The 20,398-nt window shown below is 43.4% G+C and overlaps 1 protein-coding gene across 1 annotated transcript in view; it reads left to right on the top strand.

The window, feature by feature from the left end:
- Positions 1-18,214, top strand: part of LOC129820257 (transmembrane protein 170B-like) — a 31,031-nt gene extending 12,817 nt beyond the window's left edge. The window contains exons 2-3 of the mRNA XM_055877296.1: positions 7,420-7,590; positions 10,245-18,214. Of these exons, the coding sequence (XP_055733271.1) occupies positions 7,420-7,590; positions 10,245-10,375 (302 nt within the window). The 3' untranslated portion in view covers positions 10,376-18,214. The remainder of the gene's footprint in view (positions 1-7,419; positions 7,591-10,244) is intronic.
- The last annotated feature ends 2,184 nt before the right edge of the window (positions 18,215-20,398 follow it).

The following is a 20,398-nucleotide window of genomic DNA, read 5'->3' on the forward strand; positions in this document are numbered from 1 at the left end:
CGTCTCTCTATCTTTCTACCTACCTGTCTCTCTCTCTCTGCTCCTCTCTCTACCGCTCTGTCTCTCTCTGTCTCTCTCTCTCTCTGGCTCTGACTCTCTGTCTCTCTCTGCCTCTCTCTCTCTGCCTCTTACTCTCTCTCTGCCTCTCTCTCTCTGCCTCTGACTCTCTCTCTCTGCCTCTCCCGTCTCTTTCTTTCTCTCTCTTTCTTTCTCTCTGACTCTCTGCCTCTGCTTCTGCCTCTCTCTCTCTCTCTCTCTGCCTCTCCCGTCTCTTTCTTTCTCTCTCTTTCTCTCTGACTCTCTGCCTCTCTGCTTCTGCCTCTCTCTCTCTCTGCCTCTCTTTGTCTCTCTCTGTCTCTCTCTCTACATCACTCCCTCTCTTTACAGTATCCTGTCCCTGTCTTCCTATGCTGTCCTGCCTATGCAGTCTGGCCCCACTCCTCTCAATCCATCTCTCTCTCTCTCTCTACCTCTATCAATTCAATTCAATTCAATTCAATTCAATTCAAGGGGCTTTATTGCTCTATCTACATCTCTCTACCGTTCTCATTAAACATTACACTCACAAAAGTTTAAACAGATAAATATACGTTGTATTTACAATGTTATTTGTGCTCCACTGGTTTCCCTTTTCTTATGACAACGGGACACAAATATTGTTGCTGTGATTGCACACTGCTGTATTTTGCCTACCAGATAAGGGAGATTATCAATGTTTGATTTGTGGGTCTGTGTGATCTGTGGGAAATATGTATCTCAAATGTGGTCATAAATTTGGCAGGAGGTTAGGAAGTGCAGCTCAGTTTCCACCTAACTTTGTGGCCAGTGTGCACATAGCCTGTCTTCTCATGAGAGCCAGGTCTGCCTACGGGGGCCTCTCTCAATAGCAAGGCTGTGCTCACTGAGTCTGTACATAGTTAAAGCTTTCCTTAAGTTTGGGTCAGTCACAGTGGTCAGGTATTCCTGCCACTGTGTACTCTCTGTTTTGGGCCAAAAAGCATTCTAGTTTGCTCTGTTTTTTTGTTGATTCTTTCCTGTGTTTCAAATAGTTATCTTTTTGTTTTCTCATAATTTGGCTGAAGCTAAATGTGTTTTTTGTCCTGGGGCTCTGTGGGGTCTGTTTGTGTTTGAGAACAGAGCCCCAGAACCAGCTGGCTGAGGGGACTCTTCTCTAGGTTCATCCTTCACAACCATTGAGAGCAATGGGTTTGATAACAGATCCTTATGGGGATGTTGAGTGTTATGTTCCTTTTGGTGGCGTAGAAGACCCGCCTCTCATATCGTTCACAGCCTTGTGATTACCTGTGGTGTTAAGGTTTAGGCTAAGTTAGTTATAAATTGTTGTGTTCTCTAGGGCAACAGCATCTATATATAATTTGTATTATTTGTCTTGGCTACTGGACCATTTTTGGAACCTCATTATTTTGGTCTTACTGAGATTTACTGTCAGGGCCCATGTCTGATAAAATCTGTGCAGAAGATCTAAGGGCTGCTGTAGACCCTCATTGGTTGGGGACAGAAGCACCAGATCATTAGCAAACAGCACACAGTTGACTTCAGATTCTAGTAGGGTGAGGCCGTGTGCTGCAAACTGTTCTAGTGCCCTCGCCAATTCGTTGATATGTATGTTGAAGAGGGTGGGGCTCAAGCTGCATCCCTGTCTCACCCCACGGCTCTGTGGAAAGAAATGTGTTTTTAGCCAATTTTAACTGCACACGTGTTGTTTTTGTACATTGATTTTATAATGTCATGTGTTTTCCCCCCAACACCACTTTCCATCAATTTGTATAGCAGACCCTCATGCCAAATTTTGTCAAAAGCTTTATTGAAATCAACAAAGCATGAGAGGACTTTGCTTTTGTTTTGTTTGTTTTTCAGTAAGGGTGTGCAGGGTGCGTACACGGTGTGTAATTTGACATTTGCTCAGGAAACTGTTTTCTCTGAGGAAATGTTGGAGTCTGCTGTTGATGATACTATAGCGGATTGCTGCTCACGCATATTCCACAGTAATCAAATGTGTCTCCACTTTTGTGGATTGGGGTGATCATACCTTGGTTCAACATATTAGGGAAGATGCCAAAGCTGAGGATAATGTTAAAGAGTTTAAGAATAGCCCATTTGAATTTGTGGTCTGTATATTTGATCATTTCATTTAGTATACCATCAACACCACATGCCTTTTTGGGTTGGAGGGTTTGTATTTGGTCCTGTAGTTCATTCAATGTAATTGGAGAATCCAGTGGGTTCTGGTAGTCTTTAATAGCTGATTCTAAGTTTAGTCAATTATAATGTATATGTTTTAGCACTTGGTTCTTTGTTATATGGCCAAAAGGTTAGAGAAGTGGTTTTTCCATACATCTCCATTTTGGATAAATAGATAAATAAATATCTTCAGGTTGTGGTTTGTTCAGTACGTTCCAATTTTCCCAGAAGTAATTTGATTCTATGGATTCTTCAATCACATTGATCTGTTTTCTGTCATACTGTTCCTTCTTATTCTTAGTGTATTTCTGTATTATTTTAGTGATTCACCATATTGAAGGCGTAAGCTCAGGTTTTCTGGTTCTCTGTGTTTCTCTCTCTCTCTACATCTCTCTTTCTCTACATCTCTCTCTCTCTCTCTCTCTCTCTCTCTCTCTCTCTCTCTCTCTCTCTCTCTACATCTCTCTCTCTCTCTCTCTCTCTCTCTCTCTCTCTCTCTCTCTCTCTACATCTCTCTTTCTCTACATCTCTCACTCTCTCTCTCTACATCTCTCTTTCTCTACATCTCTCCCTCTCTCCCTCCCTCCCTCTCTCTCTCTCTCTCTCTCTCTCTCTCTCTCTCTCTCTCTCTCTCTCTCTCTCTATCTACATCTCTACATCACTCTCTCTCTATCTCTCTCTCGCTACATCTCTCTTTCTCTGCATCTCTCTCTCTCTCTCTCTCTCTCTCTCTCTCTCTCTCTCTCTCTCTCTCTCTCTCTCTCTCTCTCTCTCTCTCTCTACATCAGTCTCCCTCACCATATAGTTTCCCGTCCTGTCATAGATAGTGGCTGTATTGTGTCTCGTCTCAACAGTATGAGCTGACTAAGCTGGCTCTGTGTTCTGTTGAGACCATAGAAGCCAGGCGGCCAGTCACGTCTCTCTCTCTGCCCAGCATGACAGCTGGCAGCTGGATCGATATCAGACGTAGAAGGTTGTGGAACAAGGTTAAATGGATATGCTAAAGATAACATGGTTAATAATGTTGACAGCACATTCAGGTCATTGGCACATGTATTGCAATTTACACTTTAGACATTTAGCAGACAAGCGACTTACAGGAGCAATTAGGGTTAAGTGCCTTACTCGAGGGAACATCGCCAGCGACCTTTCAATTACTGGCGCAACGCTTTTAATAACCTTTCTGGACTACCCATCCCGGATCCGGGATCATTCTCATCAGAAACGCTGACTAGCCTAGCCTAGCGCCACAGGGATATCAGTAATATTTTTGCAGAGGTGCTCTTTGAAGACGCTAGAACAGTCCACGTTTACTTTTCCTCTGCAAACAAAGTGAGTAATGAATAGTCTGACAACCCCATAGTCTAAAAGTTGCTCTATTTACCTAGATCCCGAGTGGCGCAGCGGTCTAAGGCACTGCATCTCAGTGCAAGATGCGTCACTGCAGTCCCTGGTTCGAATAAAGTCTGCATCACATCCGGCATTGATTGGGCGTCCAATAGGGCGGCGCACAATTGGCCCAGAGTTGTTCGGGTTTGGCTGGTGTAGGCCGTGATTGTAAATAGTTTGTTCTTAACTGAGTTGCCTAGTTAAGTAAAATATGTGTGAAGCATGCATTCTGACAAGCAGTCACAGGTAAAACAGCTGTTTTAATGGCTGTTGTTAAAAAAGCAGGAGAGCCCAGTTTTTATGTTCCTACTTTATTTATTTCTCAACTCCTAAATATGTGCGAACGGCCCCATTTTAAACCCAGGGTGTTTAGCATCGGCATGGTTACTGCTCTGAGTGCGTAGGGGAGAGTAGGGCTAAATGTAACACGGGTCAATTGTAGGGTAACTTGGGGTAAAACTCCCCCCTATCTCAAACATCCTGTCCAATCTTATGTCCAATCCACTTTGTGTCAGCGGAGCCAAGCTGGCCACTTGATGGCTGAGTGAATGTGATGTGTCCAGAAGGCCACAGCTCTTTATGCAAAGCTTGTCTCCAGGAGCCAGACAAAAAGGAATACAACAAGGGAGGAGGGGAGGGAGAGAATGTGAATCAGACTCTCTGCTGGGCTCTCAAGCCTCTCTCTGGGACATCATAAGATTCTGTTTCTCTCTGGGACATCATAAGATTGGGTGTGTTTCCCTGTTTCTCTCTGGGACATCATAAGATTGGTGGGGCTTCCCTGTTTCTCTCTGGAACATCATAAGATTGGTGGGGCTTCCCTGTTTCTCTCTGGGACATCATAAGATTGGGTGTGTTTCCCTGTTTCTCTCTGGGACATCATAGGATTGGGTGTGTTTCCTGTTTCTCTCTGGGACATCATAAGATTGTGTGTGTTTCCTGTTTCTCTCTGGGACATCATAAGATTGAGTGTGCTTCCCTGTTTCTCTCTGGGACATCATAAGATTGGGTGGGCTTCCCTGTTTCTCTCTGGGACATCATAAGATTGGGTGTGTTTCCCTGTTTCTCTCTGGGACATCATAAGATTGGGTGTGTTTCCCTGTTTCTCTCTGGGACATCATAAGATTGGTGGGGCTTCCCTGTTTCTCTCTGGAACATCATAAGATTGGTGGGGCTTCCCTGTTTCTCTCTGGGACATCATAAGATTGGGTGTGTTTCCCTGTTTCTCTCTGGGACATCATAAGATTGAGTGTGCTTCCCTGTTTCTCTCTGGGACATCATAAGATTGGGTGGGCTTCCCTGTTTCTCTCTGGGACATCATAAGATTGAGTGTGCTTCCCTGTTTCTCTCTGGGACATCATAAGATTGGGTGGGCTTCCCTGTTTCTCTCTGGGACATCATAAGATTGGGTGTGTTTCCCTGTTTCTCTCTGGGACATCATAAGATTGGGTGTGCTTCCCTGTTTCTCTCTGGGACATCATAAGATTGGGTGTGTTTCCCTCTTTCTCTCTGGGACATCATAAGATTGGGTGTGTTTCCCTGTTTCTCTCTGGGACATCATAAGATTGGGTGTGTTTCCCTGTTTCTCTCTGGGACATCATAAGATTGGGTGGGCTTCCCTGTTTCTCTCTGGGACATCATAAGATTGGGTGTGCTTCCCTGTTTCTCTCTGGGACATCATAAGATTGGGTGGGCTTCCCCGTTTCTCCATAGAGTATCCATGTTTTCTTCCCCAGCGATTACTCTGGCAGGTGCTGCCTTGGTCATGTACTAGGAATGACAGATATGTGTTGGAATTCCTATGTCAGAACATAGAGAGAAATCAATTCATCATAGTGTTGGAATGTCCAATATTTTTGGAGGAGCTCTTTGTGGAAAGGGATACTTGTCCAGTATGTTCCATGTATGTGCTCCAGGTTGGTGTTTCCGTTGGGGTAACGTAGAACACAGTCCACTAGTTCTAGAGGTGGGACACAGCAGGAGAATGTTTGGTATTTACAATTTTTGTGATTTATCCAGAGCGACTTACAGTAGTGAGTGCAGACATTTTTGTAATGTTTTTGTAGTAATTTGTCCAAATTTGATAGAACAGTGAATTTAAATGCTTATTTAAGTGATTTTAAATCCTTCACTGAATGGATTTAATACCCTTCGTAAACCTTCAGAATGGATTTAATACCCTTCGTAAACCTTCAGAATGGCTTTAATACCCTTCGTAAACCTTCAGAATGGATTTAATACCCTTCGTAAACCTTCAGAATGGATTTAATACCCTTCGTAAACCTTCAGAATGGATTTAATGCCCTTCGTAAACCTTCAGAATGGATTTAATGCCCTTCGTAAACCTTCAGAATGGATTTAATACCCTTCGTAAACCTTCAGAATGGCTTTAATACCCTTCGTAAACCTTCAGAATGGATTTAATGCCCTTCGTAAACCTTCAGAATGGATTTAATACCCTTCGTAAACCTTCAGAATGGCTACTGGATATGAAATGGTAGAAATGTTTTGAAATGCAGCCTGTTTTATTGCATGGTGTCTACACACACACAAACAAATGTAAGATATTGATTCAACGTACAATTATTTTTTTATTTTATTTATTTATCCATTATTTTACCAGGTAAGTTGACTGAGAACACGTTCTCATTTGCAGCAACGACCTGGGGAATAGTTAAAGGGGAGAGGAGGGGGATGAATGAGCCAATTGTAAAATTATTATTAATTACTATTAATTATTATTATTATTATTATTATTATTAATTATAATTATTATTAATTATAAAACAACCTGCTACAGTACGATTGTGAGTTTGCTCAACAACACACACACACATTTTTGTTGAGCAAACAAACTCACAATCCTATTGCAACTTGTTGCCATACATTGAATACTTTTAATTTTTTTTTTTTAATTGTTGTATTTTTACATTGTATTAGCATGCTTGTCTGCCTTCTCATGAGCCCAGGCACAAGGTGTGTGCAGCTGTTCTCTGTCTCTCTCAGATAGAATAATACACCTGCTGAGGTTTGGCCCAGAACTGCTTCCTGTGGTTGCTTGTTCAGATATGTGTCTTAAACCACATCCTCTGTTTTATATTTAGAGTACATGAAGGCCATGTACTCTAACGCCTTAAAGGGGTTAATAGTTCAATTATGCAAGCTCATCTTTTCTAACCACTCTGCCCTTTTATCCAATCAGAGACTATGTTATGGTAGACCTACAGAGCTGTCTAACTAACCACTCTGCCCTTTTATCCAATCAGAGACTATGTTATGGTAGACCTACAGAGCTGTCTAACTAACCACTCTGCCCTTTTATCCAATCAGAGACTATGTTATGTTATGTCTACAGAGCTGTCCAACTAACTACTCTGTCCTTTTATCCAATCAGAGACTATGTTATGTTATGTCTACAGAGCTGTCTAACTAACCACTCTGCCCTTTTATCCAATCAGAGACTATGTTATGTTATGTCTACAGAGCTGTCTAACTAACCACTCTGCCCTTTTATCCAATCAGAGACTATGTTATGGTATGCCTACAGAGCTGTCTAACTAACCACTGGTCTGTGTTGTTTCCATGTTGGTATTTTTTTTATTTAACTAGGCAAGTCAGTTAAGAACAAATTCTTATTTTCAATGAGAACAGTGGGTTAACTGCCTTGTTCAGGGGCAGAACCGCAGATTTTTGCCTTGTCAGCTCAGGGATTCAATCTTGCAACCTTTCGGTTACCAGTCCAACGCTCTAACCTCTAGGCTACCTGCCGCCCATGTACAGAGCTGTGTCTAACCACTAATGTCTGTCTTTCCTCCCCCTGTCTCTCAGAGATGTGGTACTGGGTGTTCCTGTGGTGTCTGTTCTCCTCTCTGTTGGTCCACGGGGCGATGGGCCTGCTCATGTTGGTCATGTTGCAGCGCCACAAGAGGGGTCGCCTCATCACCTTGGTCCTGGTCAGTCTGGGTTGCCTGGCCTCCCTGGCTGGAGGGGTCATCACCAGTGAGTCATGGGAAGATGTTGAGTGTGTGTGTGTGTGTCTGTCCCAGCTTATGTATGCCACCCTCCTCTGTCGATCTGCTGCCCTCTGTCTGTCTGTCTGTCTGTCTGTCTGTCTGTCTGTCTGTCTGTCTGTCTGTCTGTCTGTCTGCCTGCCTGCCTGCCTGCCTGCCTGCCTGCCTGCCTGCCTGCCTGTCTGTCTGTCTGTCTGTCTGTCTGCTGCCCTCTGTCTATCGATCTGCATATCTGCATATCTGTCTGCATATCTGCATATCTGTCTGTCTGTCTGTCTGTCTGTCTGTCTGTCTGTCTGTCTGTCTGTCGTCTGTCTGCTGCCCTCTGTCTATCGATCTGCATATCTGTCTGTCTGTCTGTCTGTCTGTCTGTCTGTCTGTCTGTCTGTCTGTCTGTCTGTCTGCTGCCCTCTGTCTGCTGCCCTCTTTCTGTCTATCGATCTGCATATCTGCATGTCTGTCTGCATATCTGCATATCTGCATATCTGTCTGTCTGTCTGTCTGTCTGTCTGTCTGTCTGTCTGTCTGTCTGTCTGTCTGTCTGTCTGCTGTCGTCTGTCTGCTGCCCTCTTTCTGTCTATCGATCTGCATATCTGCATGTCTGTCTGTCTGTCTGTCTGTCTGTCTGTCTGTCTGTCTGTCTGTCTGTCTGCTGCCCTCTTCCTGTCTAACGATCTGCATATCTCTCCGTCTGTCTGGCTTTCTATCTAATTGTCCTCTCTACACATGCCCAACGTCTTTAGCTGAAATATCATCTTTCTGTCTGAAGAGTGGTACATAGTACTGCGTCTGTATGTGTAAATAGACCTTAGTCTATGTATGTGTCCTAAATGGCACCCTATTCCCTACCTAGTGCACTACATTTGACTGGGGCCGTAGGGCTCTGGTCAAAGCAGTGCGCCTAATACAGATGTTAGATCTTATTTTGACCCAGTTTGCTACAGCAGGAAAATAATCCTGCAGCAACAGGAAATGATTATGTGGATTATAATTAGATCCTTCATCTGTAGGCAATAGGTTGTCATTTGGGGCGCTGTTTGTGAGCTACGTGGACTAGGACCGGAGCTACTGACGACAGGCCAGGGTGAAACACTCAATCACAGAGGCAAGCTAAGCCAAAAATAGAACAGACCACTTTATTATTAATATGGAAGCTCGCGGAGAGAGCAAACTATTGACTGTGCATTGTGTGTCCGCTTTAAACAGCTCGAAAGCAAGCCCCGTGTTGCAGCAACCCCCTGCCAAGAGTGATAGAAGGTGAGGTTATTTAGTGGACGACCCGGCAACAGTCAGACATCAACAACTTTGAGCCATTTTTATAGCTAATCTCTCCCGGTGTCCCTTGTCTTGACATCGTTGTTTGTTGTTGACTGAAAATAAAATTTGTATTTAAAGGTCTTGAGCTAAAACATATGTATATTTTTATTGAACTCAAGACAGTTGGACTTTTGAGACCCTCTTCAGTTCTGACCGTTTCCATGGCGATGGAATTTCCAAATGACGTATAGTGAGAGAGAGAGAGAGAGAGAGAGAGAGAGAGAGAGAGAGAGAGGGAGAGGGAGAGGGAGAGGGAGACTGCGTCCTAAATGGTACCCTATTCCCTACATAGTACACTACTTCTTGACCAGGCCACATAGGAAGTAGGGGTCTACAGTATGTAGGAAGTAGGGCTCTACATTATGTAGGAAGTAGGGCTCTACATTATGTAGAAAGTAGGGCTCTACATTATGTAGGAAGTAGGGCTCTACATTATGTAGGAAGTAGGGCTCTACATTATGTAGAAAGTAGGGCTCTACAGTATGTAGAAAGTAGGGCTCTACAGTATGTAGGAAGTAGGGCTCTACAGTATGTAGGAAGCAGGGCTCTACATTGTGTAGGAAGTAGGGCTCTACATTGTGTAGGAAGTAGGGCTCTACAGTATGTAGGAAGTAGGGCTCTACATTATGTAGGAAGTAGGGCTCTACAGTATGTAGGAAGTAGGGCTCTACAGTATGTAGGAAGTAGGGCTCTACAGTATGTAGGAAGTAGGGCTCTACAGTATGTAGGAAGTAGGGTGCCACATCCAGAGGTGAGTAAAGACAGTATGTGTGCAGACACTCACTCATGCCCCCACTGACTGCGTGTAGCCACGTATTATTACAGCAGGTAGCCTAGTGCCTAGAGTGTTGGGCCAGTAACCGAAAGGTTGCTAGATATAAACCCCGAGCTGACAAGGTAAAGTTCTGTCGTTCTGCCCCTGAACAAGGCAGTTAACCCACTGTTCCTAGGCCATTATTGTAAATACGAATTTGTTCTTAACAGACTTGCCTAGTTAAATAAAGGATACATTTAAAAAGTGATACGGGCAGCTTACAAAGGGCCTTCTTTTAATGCTTCTACTAAAACTGTCCATGTGGGAGAGTGTAAAAGACACAACATTAGATTCCAGTAGGGAGCTGTAAGGATACGAGGACAGGCTGAGAATAAGGAGTCTTTCTTCTCTTTCTGTCATTCATTTTTCTTTGTGCTTGGAATGGAATGCTGGAATGCTATTGAACAATCTGGGGTGCAGTCGACAAGGCTTGGCAGGCTGGTGTATGTTAGGATATGTGTGTTAATAGTCTTATTAATGACAATCTGTATGTGGGTGTGTCTCTTTCCCAGGTGCGGCGGTGGCGGGGGTGTACAGGGTGGCAGGGAAGGACATGGCCCCCCTCCAGGCCCTGGTGTTTGGAGTGGGCCAGACCACCCTGTCTGTCCTCATCTCCTTCTCACGCATACTGGCCACTCTCTGAGGAGACGACCCTTCCACACAGATGGACAGAGACTCACTGACGGATGGATAGATAGACACACAGGAGAGGAGGGAGAGACTGGGCACGTGTTGGAGACCATGGTTCACATCCTACCAGTTACACTCGCCAGCGACAGATAACAACACAGCCAATGGGTGAACTGTGGTGACAGTTAACTTCATGTTGTATTTGGAGGACAACAAACACAGTAAATGAGCAGAAGACAGTGGTCTCCCAGCAGTTTCAGACATTGAGGGAGGGATGCCGAAGAGATAGTACCCCTCCCCAGTGGCTGTGTTCTGCCACTGCTGCCCTTCCCCCTCTGCTGCAGTACGACATGGGACGTCAATGCAGGTCTCAGTTCTCTGTGTCAAAGAAGCACTTCATTACGGCTCCCCACCAGGTGGCGATGTCCGCAGCCTCCGTCAAGTGTCAAGTCAGTGAAACCACATCCTGGACTGAAGGCAATGTCTTGGGTGTTTTCAGAATTGTCCGTTCTATGTGCCAATGGCCTCTGGGACTTAGCTCCAGTGTTGTCAAGAGAGATGCTTTCATGGCCATCTCCACAGACTCTCCTCGAAGGTTTTCTGATGCACTTGTGGTGGGAAAACCACCCACATTTTTTTACAGTAAAGAAAAACACGACGACAACCTGTATTTAATTGGTCCTTGAAGTGCCAGGGTATCCTGATGAGGGCCATGTCCAGAACAGAGATGGACCTTCTGAAGACCGATCATCATTCTGACATGCCAGAGAGGATGTCAACCGGACCACCTTTCAGTGTTAAAAAAACAACAACCACAAAACAACTGGTTCTTCTGCCTGTGGACATCTTTACGACTCCTCCTTCTTGTGAAGTCGACTGCTGCAGCAGTGTTTCTGTTGGCAACATTCTCCTACATGTTTCCTCTTTTAGGGGAAAGAAAGAAAATGACAAAATGGCTTAAGCCTTTACACTTTCTAAATGTTGACGATCCCCCTTGTTTACCTAAAAGGTGTCTGAATAGGGAGTATTGTTCAGGTGCCCGTAGTTCAAGGTTACTATGGAGATAGAACCACTATCTCTGTTTGACCTTTGCCAATTCATGTCTCGACCCGTCCAGGTTGTCCAACGTACTCTGAGGCAATAGCAACTCTGGCTATGAAGCTAGGCTGGAGAGGGTCAGAGTTGAGGAATCTTTCACTACCTGGTTCTTACAGAGTTTTATGGAGGTAAACTAATGTCTTAACTGAAGTTAAGGGATGCAATGTCCTGGTAGTAGCTGGCTGCTTGAGAATAGTTAAGATAGAGAATCTCTTGGAAAGGTTTCTGTCTCTGTGTTGTGGTGCAGATTTACTGTTAAAGGCACAGTGCAGTCAAAAATGTCATTTTTCCTGTGTTTTATATATATTTCCACGCTATGAGGTTGGAATAATAGTGAAATTGTGAGAATGATGATCGTGCCCTTTTCGTGTTAAGAGCTGTTTGAAAAGGACGCCGGAATTTTTTTCCTGTTTTGGTGGGATGTAGTTTTGGCCTGTCTGGTGACATCACCAGGCGGTAAATTAGTTAATAGACCAATAAGAAAAAGAGTTCCAAAACTGTCTTTCAATAACAGCTCGTTTTCAGTTTTCCCCTCTCTACTTCAGACAGTCCTAGCAAAATGTGAGACCGTTTTGGTTGAAATCAATATTTAATTGTTACCCAGAAATGATTTAATATTGAGATGTAAATGTCTGCATTGGACCTTTTTTAAGGTTTAGAAATTGGAATCCAGCCGCTACTTGGTGGTTAAAGATACACATGTCTGGACTCCTATAAATCCCACTCCATAGAGAGCCATTTCTATAGAAGGTCAGAGACTCAATCTGCGTCCCAAACCGCACCCTATATAGTGCACTACTTTTCCCCAGAGCCCAATGGGTCCTGGTCAAAGTATTTCACTATGTAATGAATGCAGGGTGCAGTTTGTTTTTTCCTCCTGGTAGTGGAGGGTTGCAAGGTTCACTGTTTTTACCTTTTAGTCAGAGAGCTGATAACATCCCCACCAGTCACTTTCATTGGTCAGTAAATGACATTAGACCAATAAAGGGATCCTCTGCCGCATAATAACTCGAGGTGAATACCGCACCAGACACTCGGTGGAATCTAAGGGCTCTTTTTTTTCTGCCAAAGGACTTTGTTCTCACATTTTAACTTTATTTATTATGGATTTCTTACTTTTTTTTGTTATTATTGCTGAGAAAGTATGTATTGTTTTAATATCAGAACCATTCTTTTTTGCACAATGGCATGAGCTGAACAACCGGATTTTAAAATCCCCCAAACCCCTTTGCTTCATTTTGGCCAAATATGAATGTCCAGTGTGACCTGATTGAGTGTTTACCAATGAAAGCTAATTCTGTTTTTTTTCATTAGTTATGTAATTGACACCACTCACCTTCAGTACCAAGTCATTCCACCAGATGGCACCAGTGTATTGCATTTTATGAGGGACAGTAGCAGCCAGTGTAAATGGGGGAAATGGATTGAGAGAGATGATTGTGGATTTTGTATTGAAGAGATGCCTGATGACATTTTTTGTACTTAAATTTTTTATTATATTCTTAAATTAATTCCTGAGAATTCCAGACGGTCTGGAAACTTCTCTGTTTGACAAATCTAATGTATAACTATCAAATCAAATCAAACTTTATTTGCCAAATCAAACTTTATTTGCCATGCACTGAATACAACAAGTGTAGACTTTACCGTGAAATGCTTACTTACAAGCCCTTAACCAACAGTGCAGTTCAAGAAGAAGAAAATATTTACCAAGTAGGATAAAATTAAAAGTAATAATTAAAAGTAACACAATAAGAATAACAATAACGAGGCTATATACAGGGGGCACCGGTACCGAGTCAGTGTGCGGGGGTACAGGCTAGTAGAGGTAATCTGTACATGTAGGTGGGGGCGAAGTGACTATGCATAGGTAACAAACAAACAGCGAGTAGCAGCAGTGTACAAGAGGGGCGGTGTCAGTGTAAATTGCCCAGTGGCGATTGTTATGAATTGTTCAGCAGTCTTATGTCTTGGGGGTAGAAGCTGTTGAGGAGCCTTTTGGTCCTAGACTTGGCGCTCCGGTACCGCTTGGCGTGCGGTAGCAGAGAAAACAGTCTATCACTTGGGTGACTGGGGTCTGACAATTTTATGGGCTTTCCTCTGACACCGCCTAGTATATAAGTCCGGGATGGCAGGAAGCTTGGACCCAGTGATGTACTGGGCTGTTCGCACTACCCTCTGTAGCGCCTTACGGTCAGATGCCGAGCAGTTGCCATACCAGGCGGTGATGCACCCGGTCAGGATGCTCTCGATGGTGAGGCTATTTTTAAAAACATTTTTATTTCACCTTTATTTAACCAGGTAGGCTAGTTGAGAACAACATCTCATTTACAACTGCGACCTGGCCAAGATAAAGCAAAGCAGTGACACAGACAACAACACAGAGTTACACATGAAATAAACAATAAACAAGCCAATAACACAATAAACAAGTCAATGATACAGTAGAAAAAAAAGACTATATACAGTGTGTGCAAAAGGCATGAGGAGGTAGGCAATAAATAGGCCATAGTAGCGAAGAATTACAATTTAGCAGATTAACAATGGAGTGGTAAATGAGCAGATGATGATGTGCAAGTAGAGATACTGGTGTGCAAAAGAGCAGAAAAGTAAATAAAAACAGTATGGGGATGAGGTAGGTAGATTGGGTGGGCTATTTACAGATGCAGCGATCGGTTAGCTGCTCAGATAGCTGATGTTTAAAGTTGGTGAGGGAAATAAAAGTCTCCAGCTTCAGCAATTTTTGCAATTCCTTCCAGTCACAGGCAGCAGAGAACTGGAAGGAAAGGCGGCCAAATTAGGTGTTGGCTTTGTGGATGATCAATGAAATATACCTGCTGAGATATATAGAACCTTTTGAGGATCTGGGGGCCCATGCCAAATCTTTTCTCCTGAGGGGGAAAGGTTTTGTTGTTCCCTCTTCACGACCGTCTTGGTATGTTTGGACCATGATAGTTCGTTGGTGATGTGGACACCAAGGAACTTGGATACCTATCCCATAGGTATCCCCCCTTTCCCTTTCCTTTACCATACTAGCTCTCTCACAACTCTGATTAAAGAAAATACTTGGAAATTGTATCCTTAAAACAAACTATAATGAGCTAAAATTCCCCCGATCAACTGAATTCGTAGTGCATTAGTTAGTTATTACACTCGTTAAAATCTTTTCTGGTTCTAGTTCAGGAACCAAATGTGTCTTATTTCAGATGACTCTACCACAGCTAGAACAATGAGACAGATATTTCACCAGATGTGTAAATGTGAAGCATCCGCGTGGCGTTTCCATTCACTACCAAATATGATAGTGAGAGGAAGCCCGCTGGCGGGCAGTGGGACAAGATGGATTTCAGCCTACATTCTGCAAATGTTCTCATCGATGAAACATTTGTTCTGAAAAGAGTGGACTGTTTTGTAGACTTTGCCCTTTGAAAACTTTTATTTGTATTTTTTTTAATCGCGTTGTTTAGAAGGTGCGAGTTATTGCTCACCCGCACTTCACAGAGTAGGCGTTCCCTAACGGAAATATGCAGATGATGCTAGAACACGCCAATAGGATCTCGCTAGCTCGTGCTTGGCTCTGCCCACCTCATTGCTTGTTCTGCCCACTATGACTCATTTGTTCCCATTGGAAAGGACAGGCTGTGGCCTATCTTGGTTGAGTTATAAATAATCTTTGACTCTACCCTGCCGTCAGAGTGATATGATCAATACTGTATGTTTCTGTTTGTAAGTGAAACTGTGTTTGACAGAGTGTCAGTGTTGTACTGTATGTCTGTGTGGTGTGGTTGTTGTGTATGTGACTGTTTTAACATGTATTCACTTATTTTCTTTCAATCCCTGAAAAGCGCTTTCTCGAGTCTTGGGCAAAATGTTGTCTGATGGCAGGTCACTGAACAATGTCTAATAATAATGTTGTTTAAAACCTTTTGCTGTATTTCATCTACAAGGTGTCCACAACTTTTGTTCTGCCACCACAGCTCCATGCACTATTCTTAATACTGTTAAGAGATGAAGTCAAGATTTTGTTTGGCCAGATGAGGACGCGTCATGTATCATTGTGCAGAGTATACGATGCCGAGTTGGGCTCAATTCCATTTTAAATTCTAGTCAATTCAGAAAGTAAACCAAATTCCTATTCTAAATATTCTCACATAAATCATTCAACACAATTGGCATTTCAGTGTAATTTGTGCATTGACTGGAATTGAGGAACGGACCCCAACCCTGATATAGTCTTCACCAGAGGATGTTTAGCATCAGCTCTACTGACATACATTGACATTTACATTTGCACCATGCACAGTATTTTGATACCAAAAAAATATGTTTTTGTCTATTACAAACACAAACCATATTTTGGAGCGTTTAAAGGAAAGGTTCACCCATTTTGAATGTTATATTGTTTTGGTGCATCTCTGAGGGATGTTTGATCGATTCCATGGGTCATTTCTTGTTTTCATGTATATCTGAGTTATTGGCGTTGAACCAGGCAGAAATCCGACCGGTGTGACGTAGCACCGTGATGATCAAGTCTCTCTCGCTACACTGGAAGTTAATAGGAATACGGCTTTTAGATCGCCAAAACGTCTATCATACATGTCAGATTTCAATACTGGCCGATGTCATAACTCATGAGGATGTCTTCTCTTGAATGAGACATTTTCTGTGATTGTCCTACCTCGAGAAATGTGTAATTTAACGGAGGGTCTAGCACATTTTTCCTATTTGTCTGCCTCTTTAGTCCAGGGTGCATCGCATGGTGCCGTTGAGATGTTATAGAAAGGAGATCGGAATCCACTGAATGAAGGAACGTCTAACGCCTCACCCAGCAGACTGGCGACCAATCGCGTTCACTTTGTCTTGCTGCGTCACGCAGTTGCTAAACTAATCGTCACTCAATCCCTTCTCAAAGCCATTGTATATGTCGAGAAACGTGCCTATTTTCCTCGAAAGTACGTAATGTCACATTTCCAAAGCTATACGATATTCTACAGATAGCAAGTTAATTATCTCACATCTCAGAAAAAATGTGTAATGTTGGGTTTTTGAGCTAGCGCCCAATAGACTCCCATTCACTCCTTGAAGGAGAGTGCTCATTGACCTAGCATGGGCAATGTTTCCCATCTCCTGTTTGACTCAACTTTGTGAGGCACATTGATCTGTAGGTTAAACATGGTGAGATTGTAGACTCCTAAATTGATAGTGCAGTTTGTTGAGGCGATTTTACAGAAAACCAGCTGCTTTACATGCTGGTATTATCTTTGGTAGTATTGTGTGTTGCTACGTTTGCTAGCTACACTCTTAGGAAAAAAGGGTTCTAAACATTGTTGGTTCTAGGTACAACCCTTTTTGGTTCCATGTAGAGCCCTCTGTGGAAAGGGTTCTATATGGAACACAAAAGGGTTCTACTTGGAACCAAAATTGTTCTACCCGGAACCAAGAACAGTTCTTCAAAGGGTTCTCCTATGAGGACAGCCGAAGAACCTATTTAGGTTCTAGAGAGAAGAAAAGGTGCTAACAGTTGTCACGTTCCTGACCTGTTTTCCGTTGTTTTTGAACTTTGTTTAGTTGGTCAGGACGTGAGCTGGGTGGGTAGTCTATGTTATGTGTTTCTATGTTGGGTTAAATGTGTTGCCTGATATGGTTCTCAATTAGGGGCAGGTGTTTGACGTTTCCTCTGATTGAGAACCATATTAAGGTATGCTGTTCTCACTGTTTGTTTGTGGGTGATTGTTCCTGTGTCTGTGTCTACCACACGGGACTGTTTCGTTTGTTCGTTCGTTTGGCTAGTCTTTCCTGTTTGTGCGTTCTTCGTGTCTATGTAAGTTCTCAAGTTCAGGTCTGTCTACGTCGTTTTGTTGTTTTGTATTCTATTCAAGTGTATTTCGTGTCAGTGTTCGTCTTGTTAAATAAATTCTTTATGTCTGCATACCTCGCTGCGTGTTGGTCCGATCCATGCTCCTCCTCATCCGAGGAGGAGGAATATGACGAACGTTACAACAGTGTAGGTACCTAGCTAGCTAGCCAGTCAGCCCATAGAGACAACATTGCATTGTGGGTTTTGTAGTTGACAGATTTCCACAACGATTTTCCATGTTGCTACCAACCTTATTATAATCCCAAAATGAAAAATGTGTTTTCACAAAAAATATTGTTCTCACATATTAGTGTTATTCAACACTGTAAATTTAAAGGAATGAATGGTTTTGGGTGGATTTTTCCTTTTATGTAATTGCCATGAATGTAAATTTGTTGCCGTTGGATGAGTACATTTTCTGCTCACTGTGATGATGTCATAGACGTGGGCGGATAATCCTGTGGAAACTGCAATAACTAAAGGGACATTTTGCAGCTGGTGATCCCCACAGTTTTAAATACCCACAACCTCCATCCGACCGTACGATGCGCTGTCCTATAATCCGTTGTTTGTATTTCTCATGAGCTTATAACCAATGCCAACCCCTCAGTCCAGTTCAGTGTTATACAAATGCCACGTACGATCCAAGGACAACTCTGTACCCACTCAGCAACTGCATCCGGAATGAAACTCGGATAATGTGTGTGAATGGATTTGGACAATCTATAGACCATGGTGTGCAAAACAAGTGGCATGTGTAGATAATGTAGAATATGTTGTTTTTTTACATTTTGTACCGGCGAACAGCTGATGTTTATAACTTGCCTATTTATGTACAAATGTTCTCCTGTACATACTCAGCATTCTGTTGAAATAAAATGTTTTGCAGTAAAAATACTGTTGGTTATTCTTGCGACTTATTCCTAAGTGTATGAAATATACAGTTACTTGTTCATATGTTCAGCTGGAATGATGGTTTTGTTAAGAAGAGAGTGGTAGTATTATTGGGACTATGATGCAGAAGCTTTCTGCCTCTCCTGGTAATCTACCATTCTTCTTTTCTAGAAGCCCATTCTACTATATGACTAGTTTGACCATGTCCTCTGTCCCTCCAGCTCTCACAATATCACCTGTCAACATTTCCTATCCTCGGTCACACTTTGGATTGTCCGGGTTTTCCATCTGTAGATGCTTTATAGATGGTCATACTATCAACAAACTATCTGTTGATAAGCAACTGCTTGCTAAGGTTACGGTTAGGGTTAGAATAAGGGTTAAGGGTTAGAATAAGGGTTAAGGTAAGGGGATAGGGTTAGATTAAGGGTTAGGGTAAGGGTTAAGGTTATAAGAAGAGGTAGGGTTAGAAGAAGAGTTAGGGTAAGGGTTAAGGTTAGAGCTATCCTCATAGTGTTACCCTACCCATTACTCTATAAGTCTCTTACCTACCTCCTTTTGTCCCTCCATATCCTACCTCTCTCTCTGTCTCTCTCTTTCTCTCTCTCTGTCTGTCTCCCTCCTCCCCCTTCTTCCTGTCCATATGGACACTGCCCTCAGTCTGCCCATGCTGAAACCCTACCAGGCTGGCACACCCCACACACAGAGCCGTCATAAATCCTCATTGTGTTTCCACATGACTCTGCCATTGTCTCCCATTCATGGCTGGCCTCCTGGCAGTGCCCTTATAAGGTTGCCCAAGGTGACATGCTGGATGTGGAGCCAGGGAGGGATCATCAGAAGAGGGAGTGGCTGGACTCCCGGGCTGGCGCTGCTACTAGACAAGCCACACCCCCTGGCGTTGCTAGACCAGCCACACACCCTGGTGCTCGTAGACCAGCCCAACCCCTTGGTGCTCCTGCTAGACCAGCCCAACCCCTTGGTGCTCCTGCTAGACCAGCCCAACCCCTTGGTGCTCCTGCTAGACCAGCCCAACCCCTGCTAGACCAGCCCAACCCCTTGGTGCTCCTGCTAGACCAGCCCAACCCCTTGGTGCTCCTGCTAGACCAGCCCAACCCCTGCTAGACCAGACCAACCCATTGGTGCTCCTGCTAGACCAGCCCAACCCCTTGGTGCTCATGTACCCCAATTCTAGGTGAGGCAGGAGACCACTGGGGATGGATCCTGGAGCCTTCCAACTGGCAGAAATGCTTTTCAGAGTGAGGCAATAGACAAAGTCTATTAGATGCAGAGGTCTGTGGCACTGCGGATCAGTACTAGAGGTGTCACTACAGACACCATGGTTCGAATCCAGGCTGTATCACAACCGGCCATGATTGGGAGTCCAATAGGGCGGCGCTCAATTGCCCTAGCGTCGTCCGGGTTTGGCCGGTGTAGTCTGTCATTGTAAATAAGAATTTGTTCTTAACTGACTTGCCTAGTTAAATAAATAAAGGTTAAATTGAACAATTTACATTTAAAAGTAGTTCAACACTTACGTGCTCTTAATACAGTTGAAGAGCCATTTTTAACCGAGCTGCTGAAAGACATGGTGTGTCCACCCTTGGGTTTGAGGAAGTTTGCTGTTTTGGCTAATATGGTACAGCCCTTCAATGTTCAAGAAGAACCCTCTGTAAGTGATGGATCATCAGTCAGTGAATGGAGCAGAACAATCGCAAAGTTCCTTATCCGATCCTAGTCTCCATGTCGGGAACAAAAGACCATTTAGAACCTCAGACAATTCGTCTTTCCATTGATATTTGTGTAATGTGTCTCGTCGGTTTCAAAGTAACTTGACTTGAACCCAAAATCTCAAGGCCTAGTCTCCTATTACCGTATGTTCTAGTCACCACTGTGCTGTACTACAGTAAGTACTTTATGTCCAGGGGTCATTGTCATCTTTGTTGCCTAAAGTAGGTTGACTGAGGCGTGGGAGCGACAATGCACTCACCGGAATTGAATCAGTTGCTTGTGGAATGAAAAAGGCGAAGGTCTCAAGTCTTTATCACCGTATTTTTGTGAGTGTTTTTGTTATTCTTCTGGCTAGGTTTGTGGTTTCCAGTAAACTCGTTACAAGGGACTGTTTTATAACCTGTTTGAGTGGCTGAGAGGAGCTGATAAGAGGTCAGTGGCCCAGTCAGAAGCTTT

The sequence above is a fragment of the Salvelinus fontinalis genome, chromosome 22 (assembly GCF_029448725.1).
Source record: "Salvelinus fontinalis isolate EN_2023a chromosome 22, ASM2944872v1, whole genome shotgun sequence".
Lineage (NCBI taxonomy): Eukaryota > Metazoa > Chordata > Actinopteri > Salmoniformes > Salmonidae > Salvelinus > Salvelinus fontinalis.